Source organism: Xenopus tropicalis, chromosome 9, assembly GCF_000004195.4.
Source record: "Xenopus tropicalis strain Nigerian chromosome 9, UCB_Xtro_10.0, whole genome shotgun sequence".
NCBI classification, from domain to species: domain Eukaryota; kingdom Metazoa; phylum Chordata; class Amphibia; order Anura; family Pipidae; genus Xenopus; species Xenopus tropicalis.
The window spans coordinates 15,275,083-15,294,398 of NC_030685.2; the positions used below are offsets into that span (position 1 = coordinate 15,275,083).

The window sequence follows — 19,316 nt, forward strand, 5'->3', positions numbered from 1 at the left end:
AATGATGGCGGCTTCAATAAGTCCTGAAATGCTGGGGCCACTGTGTTATGAGCAGCCGGGTCCCTATGACATATAATGCTGGGGCCACTGTGTTATGAAGAGTCCATATGACATATAATGCTGGGGACACTGTGTTATGAGGAGCCGAGTCCCTATGGCATGTAATGCTGGGGCCACTGTGTTATGAAGAGCTGGGTCCCTATGGCATGTAATGCTGGGGCCACTGTTATGAAGAGCCGAGTCCCTATGGCATGTAATGCTGGGGCCACTGTGTTATGAAGAGCCGGGTCCCTATGGCATGTAATGCTGGGGCCACTGTGTTATGAAGAGCCGGGTCCCTATGGCATGTAATGCTGGGGCCACTGTGTTATGAAGAGCCGGGTCCCTATGACGTATATTGCTGGGGCCACTGTGTCGCCAAACAATGAAGTCAGGGATATTGCTGGGATCACAGTGTCCTTTCCACCGCTGGGGTGAACTGGCTAAACCTCAAGCATTGAAGATGAGGTTGAACGTAGATTAATAAAAAGGACATGAAGGGGGGGCAATATGAGATTCCTTTACCAGCTGATAAATAGCTGCTGGAAAAACCACCTTATGTGACTTTGTCGTAAGCAATGAATAACGACACAAATTGTAGTTTCACAAGTTCTTTGCACAGTAGGAGGCGACCTCCATCTCCAGACCTTTATATCAGTGCTGTCCAACTTCTGTGGTACCGAGGGCCGGAATTTTTCTGGCCTTCGTCGTAGAGGGCTGATAATGGAAGACAGTTTTGACCACTCCCCTTTTTGTAAACCACACCCATGTTATCACAAGAGTTTTTAGGACTATTGCCACATTATTATTGGTTGGTACTCAATGTAGGGGTATCACCATTCATATGTGAAAGAAGCTTATTATGTCATATTAAGACTTACCGTTAAATCCATATGCCTCCTCCTCCCCTGTGGATAGCACAGCAACCCCCAGCTCATAATTACACACCCTAGGGACCATTTAATGACTGATTCCAAATGCTTAAACTCTCAGAGCAAACAGCTGCCAGGTTCACCTCCCCCCATCTGCATAGGGCAGGCAGAGTATGGCGCACATACAGGCAGCATAGGGCAGGGCAGGTAGAGTATGGCACACACAGGCAGCGTAGGGCCGGCAGAGTATGGCACACGCAGGCAGCATAGGGAAGGCAGAGTATGGCACACACAGGCAGGGTAGGGAAGGCAGAGTATGACACACACAGGCAGCATAGGGTAGGGCAGGGAGAGTATGGCACACAGCATAGGGCAGGCAGAGTATGGCGCACACAGGCAGCGTAGGACAGGCAGAGTATGGCGCACACAGGCAGGGTAGGGCAGGCAGAGTATGGCACACACAGGCAGGGTAGGGCAGGCAGAGTATGGCACACAAAGGCAGGGTAGGGCAGGCAGAGTATGGCACACACAGGCAGGGTAGGGCAGACAGAGTTTAGCGCACACAGGCAGCATAGGGCAGGCAGTACATCCAGTGACACAATGCTGGCACTGCTCCTACAGTCTGAGGTGTGAACAGGTAAACAATGTGGGATCTTACAGTCTGAGCCTGAGGTGTGAACAATGCAGGGACTAAAATGTGAACAGTACAGGAGCCAGTTAATCTCAGTACCGATACCATTCAAAACTTACACAAAGGTAAGCACTCACAGCAGCCAGGAATGTGGGGAGCCACGTGGGGGGGTTGATGTGGCCCGCGGGTTACAAGTTAGACAGCACTGCTTTATATCATTAGACAGGATGGTGGCCCTGGCAAGATAAGGGAATTGTCTAAATCAGTGATGCTTCCAGTCATTTTCTTCAATCCCAATAGTTTCCACTCATAGTCAGATGACTAAAAAAAACTGCATATTTAATTAAAACTGACTCTCCAATTCCCATTGATGGAAATGTCATTCTGTTCGACCTGAGCAGAGAGGGAGGAAACGTCTCATAAGGTCGAGTTGGCTCTTCCGTGGAAAATGGTGGATTCAGGATCACAAGAAGTCAGATGGCCCTACACTACATAGTACATAGTAACATAGTAAGTTGGGTTGAAAAAAGACATACGTCCATCAAGTTCAACCATAATGCCTATATATAACCTGCCTAACTACTAGTTGATCCAGAGGAAGGCAAAAACACCCCATCTGAAGCCTCTCTAATTTGCCACAGAGGGGAAAAAATTCCTTCCTGACTCCAAGATGGCAATCGGACCAGTCCCTGGATCAACTAGTACTAAGAGCTATCTCCCATAACCCTGTATTCCCTCACTTGTACTGAGAGCTATCTCCCCTACCCCTGTATTCCCTCACTTGTACTGAGAGCTATCTCCCCTACCCCTGTATTCCCTCACTTGTACTGAGAGCTATCTCCCCTACCCCTGTATTCCCTCACTTGTACTGAGAGCTATCTCCCCTACCCCTGTATTCCCTCACTTGTACTGAGAGCTATCCCCCCTACCCCTGTATTCCCTCACTTGTACTGAGAGCTATCTCCCCTACCCCTGTATTCCCTCACTTGTACTGAGAGCTATCTCCCCTACCCCTGTATTCCCTCACTTGTACTGAGAGCTATCCCCCATACCCCTGTATTCCCTCACTTGTACTGAGAGCTATCCCCCTACCCCTGTATTCCCTCACTTGTACTGAGAGCTATCTCCCCTACCCCTGTATTCCCTCACTTGTACTGAGAGCTATCCCCCATACCCCTGTATTCCCTCACTTGTACTGAGAGCTATCCCCCTACCCCTGTATTCCCTCACTTGTACTGAGAGCTATCCCCCCTACCCCTGTATTCCCTCACTTGTACTGAGAGCTATCTCCCTACCCCTGTATTCCCTCACTTGTACTGAGAGCTATCTCCCATACCCCTGTATTCCCTCACTTGTACTGAGAGCTATCTCCCCTACCCCTGTATTCCCTCACTTGTACTGAGAGCTATCTCCCATACCCCTGTATTCCCTCACTTGTACTGAGAGCTATCCCCCCTACCCCTGTATTCCCTCACTTGTACTGAGAGCTATCCCCCCTACCCCTGTATTCCCTCACTTGTACTGAGAGCTATCTCCCCTACCCCTGTATTCCCTCACTTGTACTGAGAGCTATCCCCCATAACCCTGTATTCCCTCACTTGTACTGAGAGCTATCCCCCTACCCCTGTATTCCCTCACTTGTACTGAGAGCTATCTCCCCTACCCCTGTATTCCCTCACTTGTACTGAGAGCTATCCCCCATAACCCTGTATTCCCTCACTTGTACTGAGAGCTATCTCCCCTACCCCTGTATTCCCTCACTTGTACTGAGAGCTATCCCCCATAACCCTGTATTCCCTCACTTGTACTGAGAGCTATCTCCCCTACCCCTGTATTCCCTCACTTGTACTGAGAGCTATCCCCCATAACCCTGTATTCCCTCACTTGTACTGAGAGCTATCTCCCCTACCCCTGTATTCCCTCACTTGTACTGAGAGCTATCTCCCATACCCCTGTATTCCCTCACTTGTACTGAGAGCTATCCCCCCTACCCCTGTATTCCCTCACTTGTACTGAGAGCTATCTCCCATACCCCTGTATTCCCTCACTTGTACTGAGAGCTATCTCCCCTACCCCTGTATTCCCTCACTTGTACTGAGAGCTATCTCCCCTACCCCTGTATTCCCTCACTTGTACTGAGAGCTATCTCCCCTACCCCTGTATTCCCTCACTTGTACTGAGAGCTATCTCCCATACCCCTGTATTCCCTCACTTGTACTGAGAGCTATCTCCCCTACCCCTGTATTCCCTCACTTGTACTGAGAGCTATCTCCCCTACCCCTGTATTCCCTCACTTGTACTGAGAGCTATCTCCCCTACCCCTGTATTCCCTCACTTGTACTGAGAGCTATCTCCCATACCCCTGTATTCCCTCACTTGTACTGAGAGCTATCTCCCCTACCCCTGTATTCCCTCACTTGTACTGAGAGCTATCCCCCCTACCCCTGTATTCCCTCACTTGTACTGAGAGCTATCTCCCCTACCCCTGTATTCCCTCACTTGTACTGAGAGCTATCCCCCCTACCCCTGTATTCCCTCACTTGTACTGAGAGCTATCTCCCCTACCCCTGTATTCCCTCACTTGTACTGAGAGCTATCTCCCCTACCCCTGTATTCCCTCACTTGTACTGAGAGCTATCCCCCCTACCCCTGTATTCCCTCACTTGTACTGAGAGCTATCTCCCATACCCCTGTATTCCCTCACTTGTACTAAGAGCTATCTCCCATACCCCTGTATTCCCTCACTTGTACTAAGAGCTATCCCCCCTACCCCTGTATTCCCTCACTTGTACTAAGAGCTATCTCCCCTACCCCTGTATTCCCTCACTTGTACTGAGAGCTATCCCCCCTACCCCTGTATTCCCTCACTTGTACTAAGAGCTATCCCCCCTACCCCTGTATTCCCTCACTTGTACTAAGAGCTATCCCCCCTACCCCTGTATTCCCTCACTTGTACTAAGAGCTATCTCCCCTACCCCTGTATTCCCTCACTTGTACTGAGAGCTATCTCCCATACCCCTGTATTCCCTCACTTGTACTAAGAGCTATCCCCCCTACCCCTGTATTCCCTCACTTGTACTGAGAGCTATCCCCCCTACCCCTGTATTCCCTCACTTGTACTGAGAGCTATCTCCCCTACCCCTGTATTCCCTCACTTGTACTGAGAGCTATCTCCCCTACCCCTGTATTCCCTCACTTGTACTGAGAGCTATCTCCCCTACCCCTGTATTCCCTCACTTGTACTGAGAGCTATCTCCCCTACCCCTGTATTCCCTCACTTGTACTGAGAGCTATCTCCCCTACCCCTGTATTCCCTCACTTGTACTGAGAGCTATCTCCCCTACCCCTGTATTCCCTCACTTGTACTGAGAGCTATCTCCCATACCTCTGTATTCCCTCACTTGTACTGAGAGCTATCTCCCCTACCCCTGTATTCCCTCACTTGTACTGAGAGCTATCTCCCATAACCCTGTATTCCCTCACTTGTACTAAGAGCTATCTCCCATACCCCTGTATTCCCTCACTTGCTAAGAATCCATCCAGCCCCTTCTTAAAGCTATATAATGTATCAGCCAGCACGACTGATTCGGGGAGGGAATTCCACAACTTCACAGCTCTCACTGTAAAAAATCCTTTCCGAATGTTTAAATGGAACCTCCCTTCTTCTAAACGGAGTGGGTGCCCTCGTGTCCGTTGGAAGGACCTACTGGTAAATAAAACATTAGAAAGGTTATTATATGATCCCCTTATATATTTATACATAGTTATCATGTCACCTCTTAAGCGCCTCTTCTCCAGTGTAAACAAACCCAACTTGGCCAGTCTTTCCCCATAACTGAGACTTTCCATACCCTTTACCAGCTTAGTTGCCCTTCTCTGGACCCTCTCTAACTCAATAATGTCCCGTTTGAGCACTGGAGACCAAAACTGAACAGCATATTCTAGATGGGGCCTTACCAGCGCTCTGTAAAGGGGAAGAATAACCCCCTCCTCCCGTGAATCTATACCCCTTTTAATACAGCTCAGAACCTTGTTTGCCCTTGCAGCTGCTGCCTGGCATTGCTTGCTACAGCCAAGTTTATTATCTACAAGGACTCCAAGGTCCTTCTCCATTATGGATTTGCCTAGTGCAGTCCCATTAAGGGTATACGGGGCTTGCATATTTTTACATCCCAGGTGCATGACTTTACATTTATCCACATTAAATCTCATCTGCCACTTAGCCGCCCATATTGCCAGTTGGTCAAGATCTTGCTGCAAGGATGCCACATCCTGGATAGAATTTTGAGTTTTGTGTCATCTGCAAACACTGATACATTACTCACAATACCCTCCCCTAAGTCATTTATGAACAAATTAAACAAAAGTGGACCCAGTACAGAACCCTGAGGGACCCCACTGAGGACCTTATTCCAAGTAGAGAATGTACCATTAACAACCACCCTCTGTACCCGATCCTGTAGCCAGTTTTCTATCCATGTGCAAACGGCTTCACTAAGACCAATAGACCTTAGCTTAGAAAGCAGTCGTTTGTGGGGAACGACTGATCAGTAAAGCTTTGTAACATGAAAGGAAACATAACTGGGTCACATCTGCCTCAATAGATACGAATTTCCAACCCTGCCATTTAATGAATGTGCCCCAAAGTGGCATTGGCTCCCTGCTCTGGCCAATAGCAGAATAGATGACTTTGCAGTGGGATCTGTTTGACAAAAACAAAGATTCAATTTAATTGGACAGTATCACCCAGATATTGTTGCAATACAGCTCCCAGCATCCTTCAGCCAATGATCACAGGTCATAGCTTGGTGGTATGTATGTAGGTATGTATATCTTTATTTATAAAGCGCTACTTATGTACACAGCGCTGTACAGTAGATGGTAGACTTACAACCCCAGAAAGGGATTCTTATAGGGGATTGGTCTATAATCCTTGGTAGCACTGTGGCTTCATCCACCGAACCAGAGCTCCTGTAGGGAACCCCCACTCTACTGGTGACATCACTTCCTTGTTTGTGAGCAAGTTGTGGGTCCAGCAAGCCTGACCTGCACTGATCTCTAACACCTGCTATAGTAGGAATGACCTTTATGAATTTCCACTCTATCACAACTGTAGTTAGTTTGGACCCACCTGCTTAGGCAAGCTAGAGACTGATGGGAGATGTCACGAGAGAGGGGCTATTCCACCCAAACACCCAGCCCTGTAGGTTTGGGCGAGGGTCATGCATCACTACTGGGGAGTACAACAAAAGAATTTCAGGAGGCACTGGGTCATAGCCCCCTAGTATTAAAGGTGCAGGTTACTGCCTACTAAACTTCTAAATCTCTGTTGTGTTGGCAGTCACACCAGTTAGTCGGTGGTTGGCTGAACACTGCCTGAAGGGCCAGAAGTCAAATGATAATAGTCCTTAATCACATAATATCCTCAAAGGAAATACTGTTTAGACCTTATCTCATTGTCAACTCTAGTGTTGAATCCGTCAACTGTCTGACTATGAGAGGACAAGACTGAATCAATATGATTGGTCAGACTGTGCTGATGATTCCAACCTGAGTGTGCGGTACCAATGGTTTTGGATGCACAGTTGGCCAAAGTGACATAATGGAGTATATGCCTTTTCCCAGAATTCCTTGAGTGACAGTAAAGCAGTAGGTCAATGGGGAACCCTCAGGGATGAGAAGAGACTTCCAATCTGGTGGGAAAACCAAGCCTGTCCGATCAACATCTGGCCAAGGGGGTTGCGATAGTTTTTTTAAGCTGGAGACTATGCGATAAGTGAGAGGTGAGGGGGGCGAGGCAGGCTAGTTAAGGCTTTTATAGCCGGGGGGGGGGGGGGGGGGGGGCGGTGTAGTTCTCCCAGACAAAGCAAGATCCGGATCTCCTTACCATGGGAAATTCTGTATTGGAACCTTTAGCTCAGTGCGTTCCCCAGACAGTTTGCACCCACCTGTGCCAGAGTAGCACCCACATGTGCCAGAGTAGCACCCACGCTGCTTCAGTTATTGAGTGAAAAATGTTGCTTTTAGGGGGTTCAGGCTATGCACCTATTGATTGAATCAGTAGACGGGGTTCCCCGGGGCTCATGATATTCAGGGAAACACCATTTAGTCAGGGGTTCCCACTTGTCCCTGCAGGGACCCAATATACATCAGTTTATATTACAGTATACACCTGGAATGAAGGCAGAGTGACAAAGTTCTCAGAAACATGAAGATTATCTGAAAAGTTGCTGAATTCTTTGCCTTCCTCTTGTCTCTTTCCAGCTTTCAGATGGGGGTCACTGACCCCGGCAACCAAAAGCTACAATTTGTTACTTTTTATTACTTATATTTCTGTTCAGGCACTTTCCTATTTATTTTCGGGTTTCTCTTTTTTAAACCACTGCCTGGTTGCTAGGGTAAACTGCACTGCAGCAACCAGATAGCCACTAAACATTCCCCACTGAATGAAAAGCACATCTCCCCAGTGACTTAGCCTTACTCCCCCCATTTGCAATGAAATAAAGCACGAGGCCGGGGATATTTTCCAATCAGTTTATTTAAGGACTTGGCCAAACCCTGCATTGTAAATCCCAGCAACACACTTTTAAAAAAAAAAATCTGCTCACACGGCTCCCTGACAGCTGATTGGCTTAAAAACTGCGCTTGTCCAATTTAACTCCGCCCCCTAAGCGCCGCTGCTTTAGTGGCCTCACACAATGAGCTGCCCCCCCCCCCCCCCCCTGGCCTTTCCCGGCGCTAGCGAGCGGGTTCCAACACTGAGCACTTCAGTTCATTTTGGATTTCAGCATTAAAAGTCATTAAAATAAATGGGGGGGGGGGGAGGGGGGATATAGCAGTAGTGAGCATTACGGTGACGCTTGGCAATCGCTGGCCTTTTTGGCAGTGAAAATTAAAGCCCCCGCTCCTGTTTTCTCTCACTCTGTTAACCCTTTCACTGCCGGCTGAAGCATAAGGGGGCGTGTTTACTAAGATTGGAGATAAATATCACCGGTGATGTTGCCCATAGCAACCAATCAGCAATTAGATTTAAACAGTCACCTACAAGTTAGAGATCAAAAGCAAAGCTCTGATTGGTTGCTACGGGCAACATGACCGGCGATATTTATCTCCAATCTTAGTAAACACGCCCCTTAGTGCCGGTGAGAGGGTTACGGAGCCGGTTTGGTACAAGTCTAAGCAGCACCGAGCTCTATTCCTGTGGCTGCAATGCATTCGCCCTGGGATTTATATCCACAAGCAACATGGCCGCCGCCTGGACAACCCTGACTTCGATTACTGTCATTAAAAAAATATATTCTCAATGTACAACCTGTGTATTTTCTATATAAGTTGCTCTCTAACCCGGCGCTTATGTAACGCTGCGTTACCCCCGGAACCCAGGGGCAGCCCACCCATACTCGGATCTACCTGTCATGGAGGCAATAAACATATATAAAGTACACCCAGGCTAAAGTATCATTAAAATACATTTCATTAGATAGAAACACTGCTGTGATTTAAAAAAAAAAAAAAAAAAATTAAAAATGTGACTTTGTCCAATGAGCATCTTTCAACCTAATCCAACCCCCCCTCCATATATACCCTTGTGCCAAGCCAACTGGCGCCCCAGCATTCTCCCTTACGGCTCCCCACTTTCCATGGATCCAATACACACCGGCGCCCTTACAGCCAAGAGCGTCTCACAAGACTATATAGTGCAAAGCAAAGGGCGCCAACGCCTACTGGACTGCGCAATGGCGGCAGCGGCGGCACGGCTAACACTGAGGGCACGTATACCCAGTAGAAATGTGGGGGCAAGGCTGGTTACTAAGCACAGACATGGGAAACTGGTGGGTATGTACAGTAATGAGGTCATTAATTACCGCTAATAAGGACAATGCATTGCAGCAGTGACATCATACTGTGACATCACACCATGCCTGAGACTAATCCCTAACGTAACAGGAGCGGCCATAGGGTCACAGGGAATGCGAGGGGCTTATTCCTTCCTGTTTAATGAAGCGCTTGCTTATTACAAACCTGCGGGAGAGCAATGGGTGAATGTCGCACAAATACGTCCCCACTCGGCGGCTTTACGAGGGAGTCTGGGATAGAAAAACACTGAGCAGCGTCACCGCCGCCTTAAGTTCCAATTGTTCCCGCAAGTGACGCGCATTGCGAGAAACCAAAAAAGGTGTAAAAAGTCCTGTTATCCGTGGCTCCAAGGCGCAGAAAACCCCGCGTAACGCCCGCGTTTAGTCCGATCTGTAAATCTTTGCCATGTAACGGAGTTGCGTCCGTTTGTGTGAGCGTTTGAGTTGGCCGCCCAAGCTTCCGTGTTTTGCCATAAAGCGAGCCTGCGTGTAGGTGCATCATGGGAGGATCCCGACACGGGCCGGCCATATTCCCAGCGAGCCCCGGTTCCGTCCCTCCTGCGGCCCAATCAGCACGCAGCAATACATCTCTTTCTCTGAACTCCATAGAACTCTCTTCTGATTAAATATATGTGTATTCCTTTATAATATAATATTTATATATAAAAAAAAAACAAAAAGAAGAATCTGACATTTGCCATCTTCAATGTGAAAACAGCACAATGTATTCCAGTCCCCAGAAGCTCGTTCCTTTGGACATTGGGGCCCCTGAGTGGGGCGCTCAGAATATTCTCTCTGTGGGTCAGGGGGGTTAGAGATTGATGAGTGGGGAGAAGAGAAATCCTCCGCCTCTAGCATGGAGTGTTACCTGCGTCTGGCCGGCTGCACAGCTATTGGCCAGAGGTAGCGTCCGGGCAGGCAAGGATTACGGTAACTGCGCCATTGAGCGCGCCGGGCAGCGAGAGCTACGTGCCCACAGTCCAACCAGCGTAGGCCAAGCCATCGGGCCAACCCATCCCAAGCTCTCATTGGCCCATACTCTCAGCAGGATGGGGGCTAATGGGCAGGGAGGCTAAATAATAATAATAATAATAAAGAGCGGGAGAGAAGAAGAAAAAAGCAGAGCGTGTCGTTTACTTAAAAAAGGAAAAAAACAAAATAAAAACGTCGGCGTGTGGAGAGCGAGATGGCTGGTGGCTCCCGAGTCGTTCCGTAAGCACTCGTGTACATTCGGCTCGGAGTCCGTGGGGCAGAAGAGGAAAGCAGCAGCAGCAGGGGGTCTCCGGTCCCCCCTCCTCCTCCAGTTCTGCCTGTGGCCTCCTTGGGAAATCTCCTGTGTCACCGGAATTCATAGATGGGGGCGCTGTGTTCAGGGACGTGGGTCAGGTTCAGGGACTGGTACCTGCGGCAGAGAGAAAAGGGGTGAGCCAATCATGTACCCTGCCGCCTTGCCGTATCACTGCCGTATCCATACGTGGCTCCGCCCCCTGTATTATATATGATCACCTTCCTCTGGGGCAGGTTCCCAAACTGTGGGGTGGGCCTGGAGCAGCGCAAATGGCAGAAGGAAGGTTATGGTGACATTTAGGGGTGACGCCTATTTGCTCTCCCAGACACCCCTGAAAGGCCAACTAGGTCAGTTAGGGTGGGATCTGAGGTGAAGATACAGGGGGACTATGGCTATGGTTTCCTATAGCTGTAACCATGTTAGGAGCTAAGGGGGCCCTAAGCAATGATTGGACCTTTTTCGGGGGTAATCGGCCCCCTACAGAGCAATGGTTTGCCCTGATTTTCTCAAGGTTGTTCCTCTGTATTTGTCCAATGGAAATATCCTGTGGGGCACATGTGACCAGGTAATATGGAACCAATGCCTGTACATGGTGCCGAGTCCCAAAACTCATTTGAAACGGACCTATAAAACGCGCCCCCCCTATATAGGAAGCCATTAGAGTTCCCTGCAGGGCCCCATGGCCTGTATATAAGGATTTGCCCTGTGGGACTGCGCCATTATACGGAACTGGCCGCTGCCTTTATATATCACAATGGGGGTATAACAGCCCCCCTGCCACTCACCATTCGGAGCTGCGATGGTAGTAGTAACCCTCTATGGACGATGCGGATTTTTGGAAGCAGATGTAATAGAAGCCAGCAAAGGAAGCCCCGCTGATATCTTTAATGGTGTGGTCTGGGACCAAGAACTGCTCCTGTGTGGGGGGGGGGGGGGGAGCCACAAAAACATTAGAATTAGGGAATGGTGGATACCACTCATGGCAAAGGAAACAGCAGGATATCTTACATGAAGAAAGAATGCAGATCACATGACTAAGGGTGAAGACACACAGAATCCCCTGCCATAGACAATACTGAGAAGTGCCTCATTGTAAATGATCAGCATTGTCTATTTTAGTAGCCGTGACAAGTAGCTGCTACTAGTAGCTCTGTGTGTCTTCACCCAAAGGGTGAAGACACACAGAGCTTTGGGTGAAGACACACAGGGCTACTAGTAGCAGCTACTTTTTAACGGCTACTAAACTCCAAAAAATCCCCTGCCATAGACAATACTGAGAATTGCCTCTGCTAAAACACACGTAGAGACAATTATCAGTTAATGATCAGCATTGTCTATTTTAGTAGCCACGACAACTTGCTGCTACTAGTAGCTCCGTGTGTCTTCAGCCTAAGGCAAAGGAAGGTTTTTCACGGCAACATGTCGAGTCACATTGAATAAGTTATTAGAAACTCCGCCCCCTCCCCCCCAACCCTAGACCAGTGCTCCACTTCTGCACCATGCAGCACTTTGATCAGTTATCACTACGGCACAAGGCCCATTTAGAACAGGCACCGGGGATACCGGAGAGGTGGGAAAAAAATGCCGTCCTGGCGATCCCCTCCAAGTACCCCAGGGTGGGAGTTTTTAAAGAGAAGTGCCAACCTCTTGTGGGAGGTGAGCAACAAGAATCACTGGGGGCAACTTGGCACCATGATTTTCAGTTTCCTGCAGAGCAGTGCCAATAAAGGCCCCGGGGCAGCTTGCCACACAGTCTGGGTCAAATGCCAACTTGCACAAAGGGATATTCTGCCAACTGTCTTGCACTTTGCCTGCCATTTATATTACCCTGAACGTGCCTTCCCCATGGAGACAGAATCTGCCCTACAGGAAATGTCCACCTATCCCCACCGGGGAGCCGGGGGTTTGGCCAATGCCACGGAAGGGCAGGGGGGGTGCAGTTAAACAGTAGCCACATAAAACCCACGGTTATTGCACATTTACCTTCCACCTCATGAAGACGTAATCGCCGACCTTCAGCTCGTCGTAGTCGAAATCGTCGGAATTGAAGGTTTTCGCATACTGATAGAAGGCCTGAAACTTCCCCTGGGGAGAGACAATGAGGGCAATTGCATGAGGGGTGCCATGTTGCCTGGGGGGGGGGGCTACAGACACAAGGTTCTACTGTCAGGTTATAGGGGGCTGTTCCATTATACCAGCAGGCAGCATTTTATTAGAAGTCAACAGGCCTTTCAAATAAAGGGCAAGTAATCCTTGTGGCTTGTGAGGCTGTATATCTAGATTCCCTGCCATAAAGCAAGATGCCCCCGCCGCCCCAACGGAACCAGTGTAGCTAAATAAGCACAGACTGCTGCAGGCTCACCCAGTGTTTCCGATCCACATCTTCATCCGCATCCCACTTTCTGGTCAGGAATGGGTGCTTCTTACTAATGATCTCCCCTTCAAAGAAGGTTGTGAGGGTTGGGTACTCCTAGGAACCAAAGGGAGACATCATTAAAGAAAGGTCTTCATAGGAGGAGGGGGGTCACATGACTTTAGGATGCTGGGAATTATAGTTTGACAACATGCCTTAGTTTGCAGATTCTAAACGATTAACTCCCAGCATCCTCAGCCAAGCAACGATGTATTTATAAATCAGCTCTTACCTCTGTAAGGCCTTTTATCTTCAAGTATCCGCATAGATAGGCGTTCTCCATGTCCACGTGCTACGGGGAGACAGACACGGTGGGGTTACAGCAGGGCAGCCGGGACACATCACACTGCAGCTTCAGCCTTGCCTTTATTGCTATTGTCTCAGGCAGTTTATTGTAGTACAGTGAGTCAAACCCCTGCCCCCCCCCCCCCACCCCACACACACACATTGGTTTGATCCCCTTGGAACAAGTGGGCTGTAATTAAAGCCAAGGAATTGGTGACTGGCAGAGGAGTGAGCCGGGCAATGGCGGGGTGACGCACAAGCGGGGAATGCAGCGAGAGGGAATGGGTGGCCACAGGGTGTCACTAGTGACTCAGAGCGGAGGGAAAGCGAATGTGTCATTGTGCTGACACGGGGCCCCGGCAGCCTGACGCTGCACTTTCTGCAGGAACATAAACACTTCAACTGCCAAACAGGGGCACCCAAACAGCAGCCTCGCTGGGTGCAATCGGCTGGCACCGCCCCAAAACTGCATCTGAAAGGTGATCAGCACCCATATACTGATCAGTAATGCATGTATATTGGCAAGCAGCTTAGTCACTATTTCATTTCCTGGGTGGAGTTCCCACACCTACATTCTAACATAGAAATCTATCATTTGCAATGAGAATATGTCAGCTCTAGCGCTGAATAATAGTGGGTACAGATAGAGCCATGGGTGCCTGGGCAAAACCACTGAAACCAGCAGGGGTACAGATAGAGCCATGGGTGCCTGGGCCACTGAAACCAGCAGGGATACAGATAGAGCCATGGGTGCCTGGGCCACTGAAACCAGCAGGGTTACAGATAGAGCCATGGGTGCCTGGGCAAAACCACTGAAACCAGCAGGGGTACAGATAGAGCCGTGGGTGCCTGGGCAAAACCACTGAAACCAGCAGGGGTACAGATAGAGCCATGGGTGCCTGGGCAAAACCACTGAAACCAGCAGGGGTACAGATAGAGCCGTGGGTGCCTGGGCCACTGAAACCAGCAGGGGTACAGATAGAGCCATGGGTGCCTGGGCAAAACCACTGAAACCAGCAGGGGTACAGATAGAGCCATGGGTGCCTGGGCCACTGAAACCAGCAGGGATACAGATAGAGCCATGGGTGCCTGGGCCACTGAAACCAGCAGGGATACAGATAGAGCCATGGGTGCCTGGGCCACTGAAACCAGCAGGGGTACAGATAGAGCCATGGGTGCCTGGGCAAAACCACTGAAACCAGCAGGGGTACAGATAGAGCCGTGGGTGCCTGGGCAAAACCACTGAAACCAGCAGGGATACAGATAGAGCCATGGGTGCCTGGGCAAAACCACTGAAACCAGCAGGGGTACAGATAGAGCCGTGGGTGCCTGGGCAAAACCACTGAAACCAGCAGGGATACAGATAGAGCCGTGGGTGCCTGGGCAAAACCACTGAAACCAGCAGGGATACAAGTAGAGCCATAGGTGCCTGGGCAAAACCACTGAAACCAGCAGGGGTACAGATCGAGCCATGGGTGCCTGGGCCACTGAAACCAGCAGGGATACAGATAGAGCCATGGGTGCCTGGGCCACTGAAACCAGCAGGGGTACAGATAGAGCCATGGGTGCCTGGGCAAAACCACTGAAACCAGCAGGGGTACAGATAGAGCCGTGGGTGCCTGGGCAAAACCACTGAAACCAGCAGGGGTACAGATAGAGCCATGGGTGCCTGGGCAAAACCACTGAAACCAGCAGGGGTACAGATAGAGCCGTGGGTGCCTGGGCAAAACCACTGAAACCAGCAGGGATACAGATAGAGCCGTGGGTGCCTGGGCAAAACCACTGAAACCAGCAGGGATACAAGTAGAGCCATAGGTGCCTGGGCAAAACCACTGAAACCAGCAGGGGTACAGATCGAGCCATGGGTGCCTGGGCAAAACCACTGAAACCAGCAGGGGTACAGATAGAGCCATGGGTGCCTGGGCAAAACCACTGAAACCAGCAGGGATACAAGTAGAGCCATGGGTGCCTGGGGAAAACCACTGAAACCAGCAGGGGTACAGATAGAGCTGTGGGTGCCTGAGCCACTGAAACCAGCAGGGGTACAGATAGAGCCGTGGGTGCCTGAGCAAAACCACAGAAACCAGCAGGGGTACAGATAGAGCCATGGATGCCTGGGCAAAACCACTGAAACCAGCAGGGGTACAGATAGAGCCATGGATGCCTGGGCAAAACCACAGAAACCAGCAGGGGTACAGATAGAGCCATGGGTGCCTGGGCAAAACCACTGAAACCAGCAGGGATACAAGTAGAGCCATGGGTGCCTGGGGAAAACCACTGAAACCAGTAGGGGTACAGATAGAGCCGTGGGTGCCTGGGCAAAACTACTGAAACCAGCAGGGATACAAGTAGAGCCATGGGTGCCTGGGCAAAACCACTGAAACCAGCAGGGGTACAGACAGAGCCATGGGTGCCTGGGCAAAACCACTGAAACCAGCAGGGGTACAGATAGAGCCGTGGGTGCCTGGCCAAAACTACTGAAACCAGCAGGGATACAAGTAGAGCCATGGGTGCCTGGGCAAAACCACTGAAACCAGCAGGGGTACAGATAGAGCCGTGGGTGCCTGGCCAAAACCACTGAAACCAGCAGGGATACAGATAGAGCCATGGGTGCCTGGGCAAAACCACTGAAACCAGCAGGGGTACAGATAGAGCCGTGGGTGCCTGGGCAAAACCACTGAAACCAGCAGGGGTACAGATAGAGCCATGGGTGCCTGGGCCACTGAAACCAGCAGGGGTACAGATAGAGCCATGGGTGCCTGGGCCACTGAAACCAACAGGGGTACAGATAGAGCCATGGGTGCCTGGGCAAAACCACAGAAAACCAATAGGTTATATTTAATGTGCATAATGAGCAAGTGCCCCAGATGACTTTATGCCCATCTGTATGACACAGGGGTCCTTATGACTTCTTGTGGGAGAGACAATATTTATATACAAATGCAGTGTGTAAATCACATGGCCATTTCCAGCCAATGTGTGTGCAGGTGGGGGACACTTGCACCGTGCAGCCTCAGTAACAGTGAGATTAATGGTGTATGTAGCCCCTGGGAGCCCGGAGGGAGCCCAGAGTGCAGCTGAGCCGCCCGAGCCCATTCTCTGTGCAGGGAGAGAGCAATAGAAACCCTGGCTCAGCTGAAAGCAAAGGCTGCCCGTGGGCAGAGGCAGGAGCGCCGGCACATTAGGTCACGTTAGGTCACAGCACTGGCAGACTGTTAGGGCTCGGCGACACAAATAAGGGCAAGAGAGAGACAGATAAAGGTGGTACCAGCCCGGCACAATCCCCCCCCTGGCACCCGTATTCTCTCCCCGATTATGCCCTGCGTGGATGCAAATCCCTCCTTGTTTAATTCTTTTGCTGGGCCGAGGGCAGCGATCCAGGAGGGAGTAGGGAGCTCTCCCAGGGTGCCGCTCACACTATATATGCCTATTTATGGCCGGCTACTTCCATAGCCAAATCAGAGGTGAGCGCCGCTAGGAAAGGGGCCCCGTGCCCGACTCTGAGTAAGGGCCAAACACTTAGATTAATAGGAGGCAATGAATTAAAGCAGAGAATATGCCATATGACAGTGGACAACCTAAGCTGAGGGGGGGGGGGGGGGGGGGAGTTGTAAGGGCTGTAAGTTGTACCCGTCGAAAATAAAAGCTTATAGACATTTAGTTTTCGAGATATTAGCAGTTTTAACACTGTGTTATAATGAATATGACACAGTGCCCCATTCTGTTCTTCCCACTGGCTGCAGCCGGCAGAGGAAAGTTCTGGGGATGTCTCTGTGCTCAGAACCGACCAGAGAAATGTCACATGACTCTTCCCCGCTCACTAACTTCACTTGCAGCAGGGAGTGCAGGAACCTGTGTGGGCTGCAGTGTATAGGAGTAGCGGCTGTGCCCAGGCTATGCCACCATTCTGTACCAGCAGGCACATATAATACTCAGTACCAGCAGGCACATATAATACTCAGTACCAGCAGGCAGATATAATACTCAGTACCAGCAGGCAGATATAATACTCTGTACCAGCAGGCACATATAATACTCAGTACCAGCAGGCACATATAATACTCAGTACCAGCAGGCACATATAATACTCAGTACCAGCAGGCACATATAATACTCAGTACCAGCAGGCAGATATAATACTCAGTACCAGCAGGCAGATATAATACTCTGTACCAGCAGGCAGATATAATACTCTGTACCAGCAGGCAGATATAATACTCTGTACCAGCAGGCAGATATAATACTCTGTACCAGCAGGCAGATATAATACTCTGTACCAGCAGGCAGATATAATACTCTCTCACACCGAGCTTTAGTGTAAAATTTACTGAAGCATTTCCCCCCCCCAAACCAACTCCATCCACCAATCACACGCTCTCTAGAACTGCGGCTCCCATATCTACCTCCACAGGAAATGTAGAGAAGAGATTCCTTGCCCTCTCTATACTCTCCCCTGTTACTGTAACCCACAAGGGTGCTACTACTCTCCTGTCCCCCCAAGTAATACCTTCATGGCAGGTTCCCATGACTCTCCTTCCCCCACCTACTCTGCCATACTCTCCCTATTCCTTTCCAGTTAGGGTTCCACCATTGTGCTCACTGTACAAGGGGGAGACTATTGTTGGCGCTCACTGTACAAGGGGGAGACTATTGTTGGCGCTCACTGTACAAGGGGGAGACTATTGCTGGCGCTCACTGTACAAGGGGGAGACTATTGCTGGCGCTCACTGTACAAGGGGGAGACTATTGTTGGCGCTCACTGTACAAGGGGGAGACTATTGTTGGCGCTCACTGTACAAGGGGGAGACTATTGTTGTGCTCACTGTACAAGGGGGAGACTATTACTGGCGCTCACTGTACAAGGGGGAGACTATTGCTGGCGCTCACTGTACAAGGGGGAGACTATTGTTGGCGCTCACTGTACAAGGGGGAGACTATTGTTGGCGCTCACTGTACAAGGGGGAGACTATTGTTGGCGCTCACTGTACAAGGGGGAGACTATTGTTGGCGCTCACTGTACAAGGGGGAGACTATTGTTGGCGCTCACTGTACAAGGGGGAGACTATTGTTGGCGCTCACTGTACAAGGGGGAGACTATTGTTGGCGCTCACTGTACAAGGGGGAGACTATTGTTGGCGCTCACTGTACAAGGGGGAGACTATTGTTGGCGCTCACTTACCCAGCAGCCCTGGCTTCTCTGCTCTCAGTCCCAACATGATTCACAGCAGAACCCTATGACTCTCCTACCCCCTCCCTCCCTCCCTGCCATAACTCACCCCCCTACCTCCCAAGCCAGGGCCCCAGTGCCTACATGTCCTGCTCCGGCCACCCTTCCCTGGCTAGGGGTCCCTCCCATAACCCTTCCTACCCCACTCCCATTGCCCCTCTATTCCCATCATTCTACCCTATCCCTGCTCCTCTCTTGCCCCTTCACCTGCTCTCCCCCAATAAACCTCTTGTTAAACAACCCCCCCCCCCCCCCAGCCCCTCTACCCAGGATTCCCTGCCGCACATCCCCCCCCTGTGCCCACACACACACACACACACACACACACACACTAGCCAGGCTGCAGTCGGCCCCGCCGGGCCTCACCTGAAGCACAACTTCCACATCGTACGAGTTGCCTTTGCTCTTCTGGTGGCCCCGGAACTTGGAGCCGCTGTAGAGGAGGGTGGTGGCCACGCCGGGCTGCTGGGTGTTGATGGGAGGAGGAGGAATAAGAGAGGAGTATCCGGAGGCCGCGCTGTTGGCCTCGGTACGGACCGGCATATCCAGGGCCGAGCCCCTCTCCCGCTGAGGCGGCTCCACACTAGGGCTCGGCCACTTCTCCACTCCCGGCCCGAGCACCTGGGCCTCTCCAGCACCGCGCAGTCCGATTGGCTGAACGAAAGGCCGCCCACCGCGCAGCACCGCCCCCAATTGGCTAAAGCG

The 19,316-nt window shown here is 50.6% G+C and overlaps 1 protein-coding gene across 1 annotated transcript; it reads right to left on the reverse strand.

The window, feature by feature from the left end:
- Positions 1-10,511: 10,511 nt before the first annotated feature.
- gid4 (GID complex subunit 4 homolog) lies at positions 10,512-19,315 on the reverse strand. Its single transcript, NM_001126573.1, is given in 6 exon segments — positions 10,512-10,800; positions 11,472-11,602; positions 12,670-12,771; positions 13,049-13,156; positions 13,332-13,391; positions 18,978-19,315. Coding segments are annotated over 6 exon segments (642 nt in total). The 5' UTR covers positions 19,155-19,315; the 3' UTR covers positions 10,512-10,736.
- Between the last annotated feature and the right edge of the window lies 1 nt (position 19,316).